General features: G+C 45.9%; 2 protein-coding genes across 2 annotated transcripts in view; one reads left to right on the top strand and one right to left on the bottom strand.

Moving 5' to 3' along the window:
- Nucleotides 1–19,766, bottom strand: part of LOC126334913 (cyclin-dependent kinase 2-interacting protein-like) — a 108,270-nt gene extending 88,504 nt beyond the window's left edge. Inside the window, exons 1-2 of the mRNA XM_049997633.1 lie at nt 19,505–19,766; nt 10,780–10,951 (exon numbers count right to left, since the gene is read on the bottom strand). Coding sequence (XP_049853590.1) covers nt 10,780–10,951; nt 19,505–19,559 — 227 coding nt within the window. The 5' untranslated portion in view covers nt 19,560–19,766. The remainder of the gene's footprint in view (nt 1–10,779; nt 10,952–19,504) is intronic.
- Nucleotides 19,767–19,783: 17 nt separating this feature from the next.
- LOC126334912 (zinc finger protein 345-like) overlaps nt 19,784–19,902 on the top strand; it is a 168,512-nt gene continuing 168,393 nt past the window's right edge. The window contains exon 1 of the mRNA XM_049997629.1: nt 19,784–19,879. The gene's annotated coding sequence lies outside the window, so the exon portion shown is untranslated. The remainder of the gene's footprint in view (nt 19,880–19,902) is intronic.

Genomic DNA, 19,902 nt, shown 5'->3' with positions numbered 1-19,902 from the left:
TTCTGAGAGACTGTCATCTCGGGGAAGAATCCAGATGACGCATGTGGTGCAACAGGCACTGAGGTCACAACTGTCATGTTATAGATAATGCTTTGCCACAGCATATTGTGTGTTGCGGGTATACACCCTCTACCTATGCGCATTCACCTTACCTGAAACATGGTGGTAGTCATGCCGATGTAAAAGGTCCAACAGCATTGTTAAGATAACAATTGATATATGACATGTCGTTTCACAGGTGCTCTCCCTTTGATAGCGTATGTTTTGCCAGTTGCAGGGCCGGTATAAGTGGTGGTAGGAGGGTGCATAGGGCAGGTCTTGCAGCAGGGATGGTCACAGGGGTTGGAGACATAGGGTAGGGAGATGGGTGCAGAATGAGCATAAGGTCTGACAAAGATTTTGCGGTGATTGGGAGGGCAACGAAAAGCCATTCTAGGTGTGGCAGGCAAAATATCAGACAGAATAGTTCTCATTCCATGGCATGATTTTAGGAAGTCACAGCCTTGTCGAAGTAGCTGATTTATACATCCAAGACCAGAGTAATACTGAGTGACAAGTGGTGTGCTCTGAAGTTGTTTTTTGGAGGGATTAGCAGTACCAGCATTGGATACGATGGCCCGTGAAATCTGCTGTTGGACAAGGCTGGTGGGGTAATTATGTTCAGTGTAGACTGAGGTAAGAATGCTGTTGTATTGCTGTAAAGAGTCTGCACACGAACAAATATGTTTACCTCGAATGCCAACGTTTGACATGGAAAGGATGGCAGCTGTCAAAATATAAGTACTCTATGTGGACAGAAGTGTGTGTGTAGCTGGCGTTCTATGAGGATGAAATCAACATCAAGGAAAGTGGCATGCAATTTTGAATAGGACCATATGAAATTTAATTGGGCGAAGGTATTTAGAGATCCCAAGAATCTGACCCACCTTAAAACCTCACGCCCCTCACAAGAATTACACCTCAATCAGTAGAACTTCTTACCCCACCCAAACTATGAAAGCCAATCCTTTTAACGTCTTCCTACGATCTACAAACCAAATTATACTGGCCGTCTTATAGTTGCTGGCTTCAAAGCACCAACTGAATTTATATCTGCCTTAGCTGATTAGCACCTGTAATCCATAGTACAATGACTTCTCTTCTATATTAAAGATGCCAACAATTTCCTAGATTGACTGAAATCCATGCATGTCCCACTCCCACCACACACCTTGCTTGTCACTGTTAATGCCACCTCCCTCTATACCACTATTCCCCACATACATGGCCTGTCTGTTGCTGAACACTTCCCCAGTCTGCACTCACCTGATTCCAAACCTACGACATCCTTCCTACTCACATTAATCAACTTTATACTTACTTCACCTGTGAGGGGTAGACATACAAACAGTCAGGGGAAAGGCCTTGGGAACTAAGAAGGCTCCTTCCTACGCCAACCTTTTACGGGGCACTTGGAGAGTGCTTTCCTGTGATCCATAAGACTTCAGACCCTGGTTTCGTTAAGATACATTGATGACACCTTTGCCATATGACTCACAGTGAGGCCGACCTGTTAAAATTCTTGGAATCTCTAAATACCTCCTCCCGATTAAATTTCACATGATCTGATTCCAAATCCCATGCCACTTTCCTTGATGTCATTTCTTCCTTACTGAAGGCCATCTATACACTTCTGTCTGCGTTAAACCTACTAACAAACAACAGTACTTCCCCTCCCATACAGCCTCACCATTTGAGGCAGATGTATTTGTTCAGGTGCAGACTCTACAGCAATACAACACCATTCTTACCTCAGCCTTCACTGAACATAATTATCCCTCCAGCCTAGTTCAAAAGCAGATTTCCTGGGCCATCACATCCAATTCTGGTACTGCTGATCCATAAAAAAAAAAAAAAAAAAAAAAAAAAAAAAAAAAAAAAAAAAAAAAAAAAAAGAGAGAGAAAAAGAAACACACAACTTCAAAGCACGCCACTTGTCACTCAGTATAATCCTGGTCTGGTCTTGAATGTACTTATCATCTATTTCAACAAGGCAATGACTACCTAAAATGAGATCCATTCTGTCTTAAGATTTTGCCCACCAATACATAGAATAGCTTTTCATCGTCCTCCCAATCTCCACAATACCCTTGTAAGACCAAATGTTCCATCTGCACCATCCCCCCCCCCCCCCCCCCCCCCTGCCCTGTGGCTCCTTCTACTGTGACTGTCCAATGCAGTAAGACTTGCTGTACGCACATTTCTACCACCATCTATACCAGTCCTGTAACTGGGAAAACATATACTATGAAAGGGAGAGCCAACTGTGCAACAACACATCATGCATCAGCTGTTATGTAAGCACTGTTTGACCTTTTACATTGGCATGACTACCACCAAGTTGTCAGTTAGGATGAATGGGCATAGGCAGAGAGTGTATACTGGCAACACACAATATCCTGTTGCAGAGCACACTCTACAACATGACAGTTGTGGCCTCACTGCTGCACCACATGTGCAATCTGGATTCTTCCCCCAGACACCATATCTCAGAACTTTGTAGATGGGAACTAACACTACAACATGTCCTTGGTTCTCGACACCCAACTGGCCTTAATTTACATTAATTTCTTCCATCTTAGCATTTCTTCACATTAACCCTGTGTTACTTGACAGTAACCACTCTTTTCTCCATTCCATTTCAGTTTTCTACATCTCTCATTTTCTGATCTGTTTATTTTTTGCCGTACTCCTTCTACCTCTGTTACATACGCTGTACTTAGCTTTTCACACTCATTAACTTGTGCACAATGTTTTAGCAGTTATCAGTAATCTCTGTCTTGGATATTACCCTATCTTCCATCTTTAAGGTTGGTTGGTTGGTTTAAAGATTAAAGGGACCAAACTGCATAGGTCATCGGTCCCTTGTTTAATAAACACACAGAGCACAGTGAAACCATCCATTAGTCATTCGAAGCACAAAAGAAAAATTCCAGGGGAAGAAAAGTCCCAAGGTCAATAATAAAGAAACATGGAAAACGGAGCGCAGCAACAAAAACAACAGAGAAGAAAGGCAGAAAGAATTAAAAATGTACAGCAGACGATCGTGGCTGGCTGATCATAAAAAATAAAAGGATGAGCCAGCCACTCTGCAACACGTTAAAACCTCCAGCCTAAAAGATTAGGGTGGAGACGAATGATGACACAAAACGAAGTAAAAGATACAGCACAAAAGAGGGTGATGCAATAAAATTATATGGATCTATAAAAGCCGCTTGCGTGAATAAAACTTAAAACCCAATCTGCCAGAGAGACATTGTCACCTACAGGAGATGATAAATCACCCTGGAGATTAAAAGTTCGCCTGAGGGCGGCTAAAATAGGACATTCCAACAACATATGGGCCACTGTCATGTTTGCACCACAGCGACAGGGAGGGAGGTCCTCTCGACGCAGCAGATGGCCATGCGTCAGCCAAGAGTGACCAATGGGGAGCCTACAGAGAACAACAGAATCCCTGTGAGAGGCCCGCATGGAGGAACCCCACACAGTCGTGGTCTCCTCTACTCGCCGCAGTTTGTTGGGTGCAGACAGAGTGCGCCACTCGTCTCCCCACATCCCAAAGACCTGATGGCGCAACACCGATCGGAGATCAGTTGCTGGGAGGCCGATCTCCAATGTCAGCTTGTGGGTAGCTTCTTTGGCTATCTGGTCGGCGAGTTCGTTTCCCGCTATCCCAATGTGTCCTGGGGTCCATATGAACACCACTGAATGTCCATGCTGTTCAAGAGCATGAATGGACTCCTGGATGGAAATAACAATGGGATGGCGTGGGTAGCACTGGTCAAGAGCCTGTAGACTACTGAGAGGGTCACTGCAAATGACAAAGGACTCTCCAGTGCTGGTACGAATTCGCTCAAGGGCATGAAAAATGGCTGTTAGCTCTGCAGTGTAAACACTGCAGCCTTCCGGCAAGGAGTGCTGGTCTACGTAGTCCGCATGAACATAAGCGTACCTCACACAGCCATCAACCATTGAGCCATCTGTATAGATAACCTCCGAGTCACGGGATGCGTCGAGGAGAGCAAGAAATTGGCGGTGCAAGACTGCAGGAGGAACTGAATCTTTTCGCCATCGTGAGAGGTCCAGCTGAAGCTGTGGCTGATGAATACACCAAGGTGATGTATGTGGGTGGACCTGAAAAGCAGATGGAAGAGGCAAAGACTCGAGTTCACTAAGGAGTGACCAAACACGGATCCCAATTGTATGGCCTGATCGCGGCCACCGGTGTGGGATATGGACTGCCGCATTAGCGAAAAGGAGACGGTAGTTAGGGTGACGGGGCGAACAACGGACGTGAGCAGCATAGTCGGCTAAGAGTTGTTGACGCCGGACGTGACGTGGAAGAACCCCAGCCTCAGCAAGTAGGCTATTAACAGGGCTGGTGCGGAATGCTCCTGTCGCCTGTTGAACCCCACAGTGGTGAACGGGGTCCAGCAGTTGCAATGTTGAGGGCGACGCTGAGCCATACGCCACACTCCCATAATCTAGTCGGGACAGCACGAGGGCTTTGTAGAGCTGCAGCAGCGTATTACGATCTGCACCCCAACTTGTGTTGCTGAGGCAGCGGAGGGCATTCAGATGATGCCAGTACTGACGCTTGAGCTGACGAATATGTGGAAGCCACGTAAGCCGGGCATCGAACAGCAATCCCAGAAAATGGTAAGTGTCAACAACCCTGAGCATGGGATCCTGAAGACAGAGCTCAGGGTGGGGATGGACAGTTCGATGCCGACAAAAATGCATAACACAAGTCTTTGCAGGAGAAAAGTGAAACCCATGGGCTAGGGTCCACATCTGCACCTTGCATATGGCTCCCTGCAACCTACGTTCTGCAACACTAACGGTGGAGGAGCTGAAAAAGATGCAGAAATCGTCAGCATATAATGCAGGTGAGACAGACGACCCCACTGCTGCTGCAAGGCCATTAGGCCACAAGGAAAAGTGGCACACTCAATACGGAGCCCTGTGGAACGCCGTTCTCTTGGACTTGAAGTGAACTATGGGATGTGCCAAGTAAAATGCGGAATGTCCAAACAGATAAAAAATTCTTAATAAAAATGGGTAGGGAGCCCCGAAGACCCCACCCATGCAACGTGGCCAGAATATGGTGCAAGGAAGACCAAAGTATCGGCAGTGGAACGGGCCTGACGGAAGCCGCTCTGGCACGGAGCCAGAAGACCCTGAGACTCAAGCAGCCAACACAGCCGTCGACTCACAGCTGTCCAGTAGCTTGCACAGAGTGTTTGTCAAGCTGATGGGCCAATAGCTATCCACATTAAGTGGGTCCTTACCAGGCTTCAGCACCGGAATGATGGTACTTTCTTGCCACTGCGACGGAAAGACACCATCGCCCCATATGCGGTTGAAGATGGCAAGAACACAATGCTGACAGTCCGGGGACAGGTGTTTGAGCATCTGATTGTGGACGCCATCTGGCCCAGAGGCTGTATCGGGGCACTGTGCCAGGGCGCTTTGGAGTTCCCACGAACTAAATGGGGCATTATACGCCTCACGGTGGCGAGAAGCAAAAGAAAGCCGTATTCCTTCCTCCCGGCGTTTGAGCGCGCGAAACACAGGCGGGTGATTCCCCGACGCAGAGGCCCGAACATAGTGCTGAGCGAAATGTTCAGCGATTGCATCGGCATCGGTGAATAGCGCCCCGTTGATGGTAAGCCCTGGGACACCTGTAGAGTGCTGCAATCCAAAGATGCGCCGAATCTTCATCCACACGTGAGAGGGTGAAGTACGGGAACCAATGGTGGAAATGTACCTCTCCCAGCACTCCTGTTTCCGCCTTTTGATGAGCCGCCGGACCTGAGCACGGAGACATTTGAATAAAATGAGGTTCTCCAAAGACAGGTATCGCTTATGTTGCTGAAGAGCTCGCCGACGCTCTTTAATGGCTTCAGCGACCTCCAGAGACCACCAAGGCACTGACTTTCACCAGGGGCACCCTAACGAACGAGGAATGGTACGTTCTGCAGTGGAAGCAATCGCTGCAGTCAGTGTCTCAACCGCCACATCAATGGTACCGTGGGGGAGAGATTCAACAGTGGCAACAGAGGAGAACATTTCTCAGTTTGCCCTGCTAAATGCCCATCTGGGCAAGCATTCATGGGAGCGACACTGGGGCAGTGAAAGGAAGATGGGAAAATGGTCACTACCACACGAGTCGTCATGGACTCGCCAGTGGACCGATGGTACAAGCCCTGGGCTGCACAACGACTGATCTATGGCTGAGAACATGCCATGTGCCACACTGAAATGGGTGGTGGCGCCAGTGTTTTAAGAGGCAGAGGTCAGGTTGGGAGATGAGATTTTCGACATCCCTGCCTCGGCCAGTAATCTTCGTTCCACCCCACAGGGGATTGTGGGTGTTAAAATCCCCCAGGAGAAGAAAAGGTGTAGGAAGTAGGGTGACAAGTGCAGCCAATTCGGTCAGGGGGACTGTACCACCTGGAGGGAGATAGAAACTGTAGGTGGTTATGTCCTGGGTAGTTCTTACGTGGACAACCACATTTCCAATTATGTTTGAAGGGGCACAGGAGCACTATATACAGAGGTAAAGACATACACGCAGGCTCCACCTGACACGCTATTGTAAGTGCAACGGTTGCAGTAATAACCCCTGTATCCACGAAGGACAGGGATCCGCATTGCCGGGAACCAGGTTTCCTGGAGGGCAATGCAGAAAGCAGGTGTCATGCTTAGAAGCTGACATAGCTCAGGTAGATGGCTAAAATAACCGCCAAAATTACACTGGAGGACTGTACAAAACGTGTCCTGGAGGGGCATGAAGACACTGAAAAGGCAAATTACTTCGCACGGTCACATGCTGCCACAGACTGAGTGACGGACGTCGCAACGTCCATCGTTTCTGAGGAGACGGCGAGATCCAGGTCATCAGGGGACGCAAAGAGCTCAACCTCATCCTTAAGAGGCTGAGCTGACAGGGAGCGGTGGTGTGGGAACAACTGGGTCCTTATTCTTATCAGAGAGCTTCCTCTTCTCTCTCTTGTCTTTGAGAGGAGGGTTTGCATGCTGGGAGGGCTTTCCTGACGCATTATCAGGAACAGAGGAAGAGCGTGAAGCCCTTTCGACCAGCAGTTGGTGGCTTCTTCAGCCACTGGCTAGTGTCTTGCGAGACACTGGGGAAGTCCTTGGAAGGGACTCCCCAAAGGGACCCCTTCCGAACAAGTGAGGCCAGAGGAGGCTGTCGCCTCTCCGGCCGAGAGGTGGGGACTGACGTCCCCGGTTGTTCAGAGCGCACTGCTCCCAAACTGGGTGTTTTGGGAGAAGTGGAAGACACAGTGGCCCCTACCAGTGGTAGTGCAGGCGTAACTTGACTGTTCTGTGGGCCAACTGAGAAAGGAGTCTTTGCAGGAACTGGTGGCGGCAGTGTTGTGTGGGATTGAGCCGTTCTAGTTTCTTCCTTGCCTCTTGGTAAGTTAAACTGTCCAGGGTCTTAAATTATTGTATCTTCCACTCTCGTTGGCAGACTGCACAGTCTGGTGATAAGGGAGAATGATGCTCCCCACAGTTAACGCAGGTGGGAGGCGGAGCACATGGAGCATTGGGATGTGAAGGTCATCCACAATCTTGACATGTGGGGCTGACAGTGCATCTGGAGGACATGTGTCCGAATTTCCAGCACTGGAAGCATCGCATAGGGGGTGGGACATAGGGCTTGACATCGCACTGGTAGATCATGACCTTGACTTTCTCGGGCAAGCAGTCGCCCTCAAAGGCCGGGATGAAAGCACTGGTAGCGATCCTATTATCCTTGGGTCCCCTAAAGACATGACGAACAAAGAGTACACCTCGTCATGCCAGGTTCTCCCGTAGCTTTTCATCAGACTGTAGCAGAAGATCTTTATGAAAGATAATCCCCTGGACCAAATTTAGGGACTTATGGAGAGTGACGTTAACGGGTATGTCACCAAGCTTCTCAGAGGCGAGTAATGCCCTTGACTGTGCAGAGGAAGCTGCTTGTATCAGAATGGCCATGCTCCGCTTTTTTTCGTGGGTGCAGATGGTGATGCACTAAGGGTGTAAACTTACGCAACCCACCAGATGCGTATGCTCAAAATTACGGATGGTTGGAGCAGTTACAACGCCAAGACGATGAAGAGCACCAAGGTCTTAGGGCACAGAGGACTTATGGTGCACCACATAAGGTGTCCTTCGCAAAAAGGCTCGCACTTCTGTGGAATTTGGAAGAATGGAGGTCAAACCCTGATAGGGACCAACACATGAAAGGTCGAAACAGTTGAAACTCCTTTTAGTCGCCTCTTACGACAGGAAGGAATACCACAGGCCTATTATTACCCCCGAACCCGCAGGGGGACCATCTTCAAGTTTTCAGGTTTTCAAATCTTGTCCAGTGCAGTTCCCAACAATGAGTCTTTCCTTCTCATCCCATCTGGTAAGTCTCGCCTGACCTAGGGTTCTGGGCGGCTTTTCCAAACTCTTTTTCCTAAAGCTCTCCAGTTCATTTACCTTCACCCTTCTTCATTCCACTCCAACCATTCTGTTGGAAGATGGAGCCACTGGTTCCAAAAGCTTGCATTAGTAAAACCTTTTTTGTGTTTATGTTCTCTTTCTGCCACTTCATGAGTAGATTTTATCTATTCAATTACATTATATTACAGTTTTTTAGTGTTTCAACATCTCTGTATACAACAGCTTTGTTCGCTAGAAACTCTTCTATACAATCACACAGTTTCTCTAATATCATTTGTGCTTATACACTGATTGACAGTTGCTAAGGGACAGAGACATTGTTGGACTGCAGTAATCACGGTCAATGGTGGATGACATGAAAGACAGTATGTACGTAACAGGTGGGCTGGTATATTTATCACCAAGAATGGTACAGATTTCAACACACAGAAAAGAATAATAAGAGACATAAATAATGTTCATGTACGACAAAGGTCAGACTCCCAACATAAAGTTCAACATCAGACTATCAGCAAGGAATATGCCCCACTTGGCCACTAACACACATTTTGCACCTGTTATTCATGTTGGCTACCGAACTGTTGAAGAGTCCTTGGGGGATATTGTCCCACTCCTCTCTCACAGTGGTTTTCAGTTTTTGCACAGTTCAAGGAGGGGTGTTCATTGATTAGCATGTCTGCCATCAATGAATGGGCATAGGCATCCTGGCTTGCTTTATAGGGTCCAGGTCTGGGTAGAATGTAGGCCATTTCAAGTTCTGTATCTTCACTCTCCAAAGTGTCCAACATCTCAGCGATACTGTGTAGGTGGGACAGTTGTACATAAACAGAAAGTTAGGATCTACCGCACCGCTAATCAGGTGGCTCTCTCTCCCCACACTAACTGATGGCCAGGATCACATGCCACACTGTAGGAGGATTCATCAGAGACCATCACTTTACTGCATTGTTGCTGACCCCAACCAACATGCTTCCTATACCAACGAAGTTTTTCTCAGAGACTGTGCAGTTGAAGTGGAATGTATTTAATAGACTTCCGAGCATACAAAACAGCCAGATTTAATAACTGAAAAATGGTTCTGGCAGAGACACATGTATTAGTAATGATTTCTGGGTCTGCAGCGATTTAATTAGGAGTGAGGTAACTGTTCCTTTTCGCCACTCAGGCTACCCATTGAACCTCTTGTGGTGTGGTGGTCTGTCTACAATCACAAGTGTGCTTTCACATGTCATTTCAACCTTTAGCGGGAATTTTTCAACTGTGAGATGACACTTTTAGGGACACCCATTACTGTGGCCACAGTAGTGATACTTTGACCGGCTTCAAGCCATCCAAGTGATCATCCACAATTGTAAGCCCTCAAATGATGTCTTGCAGACATGTTGCCATACCACACGAAGTGTATGTTGTTCATATGCGGCAGTGTGTAACTGCATCGAAGGCCTTCCAAAAGTCAATGAACATTGTGCTCACCTGGGCACCTGTATCTACTGCTTTTGGGTCTCATGAACGAACACAGCGAGCTGGGTTGCACATAATCATTGTTTTCTGAGCCATGTTGACTCCTGCAGAGAAGATTTTCGCTCTTTAAAAATGTTGTAATATGCTAGCATAAAACATATTCCAAAATACTGCAAGAGACCTGCATCACAGATACAGGCCTATAGTTTTATTCTTATTCTCAACGACTCTTCTTAAAAATGGAAATGACCTGTGCTTCGCCCCCCCCCCCCAAATTATCAGGAACATTTCACTGCTCCAAAGGTCTATGGTAAACTGCTGCTGGAAGAAGGCAAGTTGTTTAGCACACACTGTGCAGAATCCAACTGGTATTCCATCAGGTACAGAGGTCTTTCCTCTGTTGAGTGATTTCAGCTGTTTTCTGTCTCCTGGTCACTTATTTTTCAATATCTGTCATTCTGTCGTGTGTGTGTGTGTGTGTGTGTGTGTGTGTGTGTGTGTGTGTGTGGGTGTGTGTGTGTGGAGGGTGGGTGGGGGTGTTGCATGTGAGTGTGTAACCTTCACAAAAGATTAATGCAAGAAAAGGAGCAATAATATGCTTGATAACTAATGAGATGATGTCACATATGTGTGCTTACCGCCCTCCAATTTTTTGCAGGCAAACTGTTGCATTTTCTTACTCTTGTTTAGTGTTTCCATGTGGAATATCCATTATCTTAAAATTACTTTGATATACTGCATACAAGCAGCCTCGCTTTCAATTTAAAACGTATGTTATGATAGAAAATGACAGACTGGAACCTCTATACTTACAATGCAGGAATTTTCAAATCTGCAATGCTCTTCAAGATCTTGTAACCATCCTTATGATGTCTATTCCAAGCTTGTACCCAGTTATACATGTCTGCAACCAGGTCCCGAATGACTCTTGCATTTCCTGTCAGGTTCCCTTTCTGAGGTGTTGATTTCACAGGGCTGTCTGAAACTTCAATGTAAGGACAAATTACTCACACCTGGGGCTTTTTGGAATGAGAGAGAGAGAGAGAGAGAGAGAGAGAGAGAGAGAGAGAGAGAGATATTATGTCTCACAGGAGTTTAAATTAGTGACACTGTACTACATGATCTGACAGAATATTGTGTGCGAGGTAACACATTCAAAACAGCCCTCAAATAATATGGAGTGAGCTGCTGGACTGATAATTTTTAGTACACATTTTGAAAATTGTAGGTTTTTAAGAGTGAATCCAATAAATTCGAATGAGATATCATGTAAAAAGTGTGTGTGTGTGTGTGTGTGTGTCTATATATATATATATATATATATTAAAAACAAAGATTCCAAGACTTACCAAGCGGGAAAGTGCCGGCAGACAGGCACATGAACAAAACACACAAACACACACACAGAATTACGAGCTTTCGCAACTGGCAGTTGCTTCGTCAGGAAGGAAGGAAGGAAGGAGAGGGAAAAATGAAAGGGTGTGGGTTTTAAGGGAGAGGGTAAGGAGTCATTCCAATCCCGGGAGCGGAAAGACTTCCCTTAGGGGAAAAAAAGGACAGGTGTACACTCGCACACACGCACACATATCCATCCGCACATACACAGACACAAGCAGACATATATATATATTCACAATACTGCTTTTATAGCAGGACTAAAACATATTTTTGTGGACCACTTTTCAATCTGGAGAGATTTTTAAAATATAAAATAACTAAAACTCACAAAAGAATTTCCTGACACTACAAGAAACTGGCAGAAGTTAGAATTTTTGTTTTATTCATATTCCTTGTAGCCTAATAAGGCTTAACGATTCCCACATCCTCCCTACTATTTACTCAAAGCACTTCTTTTCTTCATATTTCACCTCCCAAATTTTGAAGGAAAGCGCAGTTTTGAGATGACAGGGTACCTATACCAATAAAAAGGATAATTTCAGCAATAGATAATTTTCAACTCGCTGAGCACACACTTCACAATGATTTACAGCACAATCTTGACAAAAATATTATCACACTGCTAAGGAGCAGGTCATCCACCTGCAAATGGTGCAATATACTGAGTGAACTCATGTGGTAATGTATTTCTTTGATTAAATTTTCACAGGCTATCAGCTTATTTGTGGGTGGGTAGCAAGTCTGGGAGTCTAGTTGTGGTGATACTTGTCTATTACATACATGGCCTCCACTGCTTTGCATATAATAGTGTTCTCGGCATATTTTTGCTAATGCTACACCACATGTGCAAATCAATTGGAAACCACTGTCCTGGTTGACATATAATCATGTACTCTATTTCCACTGCCTCTGTGATGACCAAATTCCAGAACATGTTGGCATGACACAGCACCTTTGATCTGTCCAAAATCAAATATTTGGCATTGGTTGATGTTGTGCTCTGCCTCTGCTGACTTGTTGATTTGGCCCAGGTGAAGAACACTCCTCATCTATTCTGAACAGTGATGTGCCTGGCTGATGTTCTGCAAGCCGTATTCACAAGTGATGCTGTAGATGCTGGGTGTCCATAGCCCTAGTTGCTCTATGACTAATGCAAGCATATTCTTGAGGCAATACTGATACTCGTGAGGCAATACTGACCCTACGACTTATCTTAGAATCTAGATTAAGGAAGGGCAAACCTACGTTTCTAGCATTTGTAGACTTAGAGAAAGCTTTTGACAATGTTGACTGGAATACTCTCTTTCAAATTCTGAAGGTGGCAGGGGTAAAATACAGGGAGCGAAAGGCTATTTACAATTTGTACAGAAACCAGATGGCAGTTATAAGAGTCGAGGGACATGAAAGGGAAGCAGTGGTTGGGAAGGGAGTGAGACAGGGCTGTAGTCTATCCCCGACGTTATTCAATCTGTATATTGAGCAAGCAGTGAAGGAAACAAAAGAAAAATTCGGAGTAGGTATTAAAGTCCATGGAAAAGAAATAAAAACTTTGAGGTTCGCCGAAGACATCGTAATTCTGTCAGAGACAGCAAAGGACTTGGAAGAGCAGTTGAACGGAATGGATAGTGTCTTGAAAGGAGGATATAAGATGACCATCAACAAAAGCAAAATGAGGATAATGGAATGTAGTCGAATTAAGTCAGGTGATGTTGAGGGAATTAGATTAGGAAGTGAGACACTTAAAGTAGTAAAGGAGTTTTGCTATTTGGGGAGCAAAATAACTGATGATGGTCGAAGTAGAGAGGATATAAAATGTAGACTCGAGGATATAAAATGTAGACTCGCAATGGCAAGGAAAGCGTTTCTGAAGAAGAGAAGTTTGTTAACATCGAGTATAGATTTAAGTGTCAGGAAGTCATTTCTGAAAGTATTTGTATGGAATGTAGCCATGTATGGAAGTGAATCATGGACGATAAATAGTTTGGACAAGAAGAGAATAGAAGCTTTCGAAATGTGGTGCTACAGAAGAATGCTGAAGATTAGATGGGTAGATCACATAACTAATGAGGAAGTATTGAATCGGATTGGGGAGAAGAGAAGTTTGTGGCACAACTTGACCAGAAGAAGGGATCGGTTGGTAGGAGATGTTCTGAGGCATCAAGGGATCACCAATTTAGTATTGGAGGGCAGCGTGGAGGGTAAAAATCGTAGAGGGAGACCAAGAGATGACTACACTAAGCAGATTCAGAAGGATGTAGGTTGCAGTAGGTACTGGCAGATGAAGAAGCTTGCACAGGATAGAGTAGCATGGAGAGCTGCATCAAACCAGTTTCAGGACTGAAGACCACAACAACAACAACATTCTTGATTTTAATAGTTGCTCATAGAATCATGTTTATGTTGTGTTTCTCCACAATACTGGAAATACTGGCTATGGACAGCCCTGCTTACGGAAATAACATCAGTCATTATTACTAAAAGTTTTTCACAGGTTCTGTTAACTCAGTAAGCAGATTTTGTCACACATAACTCATGCTATTTGTTTCATGGTCTTGAGCACAGATTTGCATTGAGCTGGATTATGGCAGGTCCTTGCTTTTAGATACAGGTTCGTGTGTGGATTCTTCCTGTAGATGAAATATCCCAGCTTACCATTAGGATTCTCCATCATTCTTGTAGGCAACCAAAGTATGAATATGTGGGAACGGTCTGGTAATGTAAATACTTTAGGAGTAAAGGAGACCACTCACTGAAAGGAAAAATGAAAGAAAACTTTGCTAGCTTTTGGAGTAATCCTTTTTAGAGCTAGAATGCACATGTGCAAATCCCCCCCCTCCCCCCCCCCCCCCCCCCCCACACACACACACACATACACACAGAGCATTGGCTGGACGTACAGTACCAGTGCTGTTTTGTGGCAGGTGGCAGCCAATTTGCCAGCTAGGAATATGTGAGGATGGGGTAGCAGGTGCACAGATTGATGTGATATGTGAGTGTTGGAGCCCTTAGGAGTGGTGCATGCTGCAGGTGACATGAGGAAATGAATTTGGGTAGGGTGATAGGACACACAGGAGGGAGAAAATGTTGGGCGGAGGATTGGGGGTAGTGGTTTACCGGAGACTGAAAGCAGAACAGTTAAGAAAGCACACTGTGAAGCAGCCATTGAAATTGAGCAAGTTATCCTGAGCTGCATGTTGTGCTGCCACTGGATGGTCAACATTGTTTTTGCTAACAGTTTAGTGGTGGCCACTCATCCTGGAGGACAGCTTGGTTGCTAGTCTCCCACATCAAAGATACTAACCACTTACTTCACTAACTCTCCACCAACCCCACTCCTTTATCTCCTGGATTCTGATTCTTCACTGTTGATACCACCTCCATATACGCCAATATCCGTCATGCCCATGGCCTTGCTGCTATCAAAAACTACCTCTCCCAACGTTTCTCAGGCTGCAAACCCACTACCAGTATGTCATATCTTATGTACCTTACTAACTATATCCAGCCACCCAACTACTTTTCCTTTGAAGGGACAGTATGCAAACAAATCTGCACCAGCCAAGGGCACCCTGCTGTGCTAGTCTGTTTAAGGGCCATCTACAGGGAACCTTCCTAGCCTCCCAACCCCTCATCTGGTTCAGATTTGATGACAATATCTTCACGATCTGGACTCAAGACTCCCTTTCCTCATCCCTTCACAACCTCAACACCCTCTCTCCCATCCTCTTCACATGGTCCTCCTTGACCCAACATGCGACTTTCCTGAATGGTGCTCACCCCTCTGATGTCTCCATCCACACCTCCATCCCCGCATATCGACAGCTACCATCTCTGTATCTCAGGTGATATGAATTCCCTTACCCAGTATGCTGAATGTCTCACAAAGGCCTTCACGTACAGGCATTACACCCCCCCCCCCCAAAACCTAATCTGCAGACAGATTTCCCATGTCATATCCTAACACACTCCCAATCCTTCCACTAGCCCAAAAATAAGTTACAAACGAGCACCTTCCTCATCACCCAGTACCACCCTAGACTCGAACAACTGAATCATAGCCTTTGTCAGGACTTTATCTCTCATCCTACCCTGAAATTAGGGACATCTTACACAAGATCCCTCCCACCCCACTAAAGCAGTGTTTCATCGCCTACTCAACTTATGCTACATCCTTGTCCATCCCTATGCCAGCCACTTCCACTCTCAATCCCTTGCCATTAAGACCATACTCCTGCGGAATACCCAGGAGTAAGACTTCTCCAAGCTGCCCTCCCAGTAATTCTTACTCCCGTCTTACCCCATCAGAGGGTGGGCCACCTGTGAAAGTAGACATGTCATAAACCAGCTTTGCTGCAAACACTGCACAGCTTTTCATGTCAGTATGACTACCAACGAGTTGTCCACCATGATGAATGGCCACCAGCAAACTATTTTTCAAACTTAAGTTGATCACCTGGTGGAACAACATTCAGCTGATCACATCCCAGGCCATCTGGAACCGTCAATTCACCACCAGCTTCTCAGAACTACAGAAGTGGCAGTTATCCTTGCAACACATCCTCTGCTCCCATAACTGTCCTGGCCTCAATCTCTGGTAATACACTGCTCCCCCCCCCCCCCCCCCTCCCCATTCTATCACCCACTCCCAATTCACTTCCCCATGCCACCTTCAGCATGCAGCACTCTCCACAGGCTCCAATACCAGTACATCACATGCATGGTGACTCCATCTATCTGTTCATAGAACTTTCCACATATTGGAAGCAGGTGGTGGTGAGTGCATGTTGAACTAGTTTCACCATGTTGTTATCAAAGTGACTATAGTAGAGCCATGGTATCTTACAGCTGTATCCATATGGAGAGTGAGGTGATGTAAAAACTGACTAAATGTGGTGTGCACAGTGACCCATGAGAGATTTTAGATGCTGTGCCAGGTATCTGGCTGTGCCACACAAATTTATGGTGTTCCCTATTAGACAAAGTTAAGCTCCTCTTTTTGTATTTTCAAGAAGGCCATAATCGTGTGGTGGTACTGGTGTCCCAGGGTACAGTACTGTAACTATGTCCTTGTACAGTCCTGAGTTGTTGTTGAGTAAGATGGTCCTGACTGTCACAGCTGTATAGGATCCTTTTTTACTTACTTGATGTCAGATCCTGCAAGAGCACCTCAGTCGTGCTACTCAGTCTCCCGCCTATAGTCATCTGACCATAACGGCACCACCACAATGCCTTGGATGACTGTGTCATTGTCCTCATGAAGGCATATATAAGCCTGTGTTCTGTGACCTTGACATTATTTTTTAGCATTTTAGCTTTCACAACAGCACCATTCAGAACATGTGACGAGTGTTTGCCTTGACCAAACTGACGAATTGGCAGTGACAAGGCACATCAGCAATGAAGCTCATTGATTTTGAACAGACAAAGGTTCTGTTCCATGCTAACAGCTTCTGGGATACAGTCATCAAAAAGGCAGTGAAAGTAAGAATAACATGACGATCTTGTCAACCAGGACAGTGTTTTCCAACTGGGCTGCACATGAGATGTGGTGTTAGCAAACCTACAAGTGGAACACTCTGATGTGAAAGCCGCAGAGGCAGCAGGTGTAATACACTCCTGGAAATTGAAATAAGAACACCGTGAATTCATTGTCCCAGGAAGGGGAAACTTTATTGACACATTCCTGGGGTCAGATACATCATATGATCACACTGACAGAACCACAGGCACATAGACACAGGCAACAGAGCATGCACAATGTCGGCACTAGTACAGTGTATATGCACCTTTCACAGCAATGCAGGCTGCTATTCTCCCATGGAGACGATCGCAGAGATGTTGGATGTAGTCCTGTGGAACGGCTTGCCATGCCATTTCCACCTGGCGCCTCAGTTGGACCAGCGTTCGTGCTAGACGTGCAGACCGCGTGAGAAGACGCTTCATCCAGTCCCAAACATGCTCAATGGGGGACAGATCCGGAGATCTTGCTGGCCAGGGTAGTTGACTTACACCTTCTAGAGCACGTTGGGTGGCACGGAATACATGCAGACGTGCATTGTCCTGTTGGAACAGCAAGTTCCCTTGCCGGTCTAGGAATGGTAGAACGATGGGTTCGATGACGGTTTGGATGTACCGTGCACTATTCAGTGCCCCTCGACGATCACCAGAGGTGTACGGCCAGTGTAGGAGATCGCTCCCCACACCATGATGCCGGGTGTTGGCCCTGTGTGCCTCGGTCGTATGCAGTCCTGATTGTGGCGCTCACCTGCACGGCGCCAAACACGCATACGACCATCATTGGCACCAAGGCAGAAGCGACTCTCATCGCTGAAGACGACACGTCTCCATTCGTCCCTCCATTCACGCCTGTCGCGACACCACTGGAGGCGGGCTGCACGATGTTGGGGCGTGAGCGGAAGACGGCCTAACGGTGTGCGGGACCGTAGCCCAGCTTCATGGAGACGGTTGCGAATGGTCCTCGCTGATACCCCAGGAGCAACAGTGTCCCTAATTTGCTGGGAAGTGGCGGTACGGTCCCCTACGGCACTGCGTAGGATCCTACGGTCTTGGCATGCATCCATGCGTCGCTGCGGTCCGGTCCCAGGTCGACGGGCACGTGCACGTTCCGCCGACCACTGGTGACAACATCGATGTACTGTGGAGACCTCACGCCCCACGTGTTGAGCAATTCGGCGGTACGTCCACCCGGCCTCCCGCATGCCCCTAAATGCCCTCGCTCAAAGTCCGTCAACTGCACATACGGTTCACGTCCACGCTGTCGCGGCATGCTACCAGTGTTAAAGACTGCGATGGAGCTCCGTATGCCACGGCAAACTGACTAACACTGACGGCAGCGGTGCACAAATGCTGCGCAGCTAGCGCCATTCGACGGCCAACACCACGATTCCTGGTGTGTCCGCTGTGCTGTGCGTGTGATCATTGCTTGTACAGCCCTCTCGCAGTGTCCAGAGCAAGTATGATGGGTCTGACACACCGGGGTCAATGTGTTCTTTTTTCCATTTCCAGGAGTGTATATAGGCAACCCTAGGACCCAACGCTGGAGGTACATATTTTATTTGGGTGTAGGCCCTGTTCAATTTTTGTGTTTTGATACTGAATGGTGTTTCATTGCCTGTCTTCATATTAAGTAAGTTTTGATTCTGTAGTCTGATGATGCTTCTAATATGTACATATGTCAAATGAGGTTTCCGTTCACGTTTTTGATTTGATAATGTATTGTTACATGTATGCGGGGTATTGCAAAATTCATTTTAGCTACATAGATTAATTAGAATTGGTGTCTTTGTTTCTTAGTAAATTCTGTTGTTTCATTGTTGGTGGGTATCGCGCAGTGCGGTTTAGCTACAAAGGTTAAGAGAGGGCACTGACATACATAACTAGACATCAGCCCAATTACGTCATACCTAGAGGCATTTCATGTACCGGGCTTTCTACGACTCATATACAAAACTCTAATAAGACTGAATGTTAAAACTTTGTTTCTTCAGCCAGTGTCACACACCACCTAGCAACATTAAGCAACCAAGCACAAATGGACATAGATCTGAAAACACAGTTAATAAGCAAAAAAAGTATGTGACTGGGTAAAACAATTAACTCTTTCAACTAAACTGCATTTTGTGCGTGTTTGTACTCTGATTTTACAATGCATTGTTGCTTATGTCCATATAAACAAGCAGCGTGAAGCTGCATACCAAACTTTCTTCAACGAGTTATGGCTCACATGACGAACTTAATATGTGGCTAATTAATAAATCGTATCAGCACTTCTCATAACATTTCATAGTGCTGCAATAGCTTATTGAATAATTTGAGCATAGGGCAATGGTCCACCAGAAATCTATGTACCATTACCCAAAAAGAAATTAATGGTCGCTACGAAAATTTGGTACCCCACGTTACACAAATCTACAAATGAGAGTTATTCTGATCCTGCACCGTCTGTATTTTTAAAAGTTGTTTAGTTGTATGATGTTTGAATACATGGGCAGACTTTCGCTCCCCCACGGGTTCTTTCTGTTTCTTGCAAGAGTGCCCCGTGAATAAATACAACTACCAGTATTTATTTTTAAGTCGTAACCATTCTTTCGCTATATAAAAAAAAAGTAACGCTACATACGAATGACAGGCGTAAACGTCGGGGGTGGAACCGACTTCTCCGCCGGAGGTTCCATTATTGCACTTCCTTGACAATTCGTCACAGTACAACACGCAATCTTATCTGAACGGTGAAAAATTTGCAAATGTGTCTCAAAGAACTTTAGATTTCCACTCAATGTTCTCCTAGCTAACGTATCTATCTCTACCCACTGCGCCTCTCACAAACGCTGTAAGAGCAAACGGTAAACCAGCCTTTTGGATGATACCATAGAGTATAACTATGAATGATACGCTTCATCTTTGAAGGGTGATGTTTACCATCAAATCGCAGTCCATGGAGAAAGAACGGCAACAATTGTAATCGGAACTTTCGTTGAAATTGCAACCAGTGAAGGTAAGACAGATTAAAAACTGTTC

Source organism: Schistocerca gregaria, chromosome 2 (assembly GCF_023897955.1).
Source record: "Schistocerca gregaria isolate iqSchGreg1 chromosome 2, iqSchGreg1.2, whole genome shotgun sequence".
NCBI lineage: Eukaryota > Metazoa > Arthropoda > Insecta > Orthoptera > Acrididae > Schistocerca > Schistocerca gregaria.
This window is presented reverse-complemented; position numbering and strand designations above follow the sequence as displayed.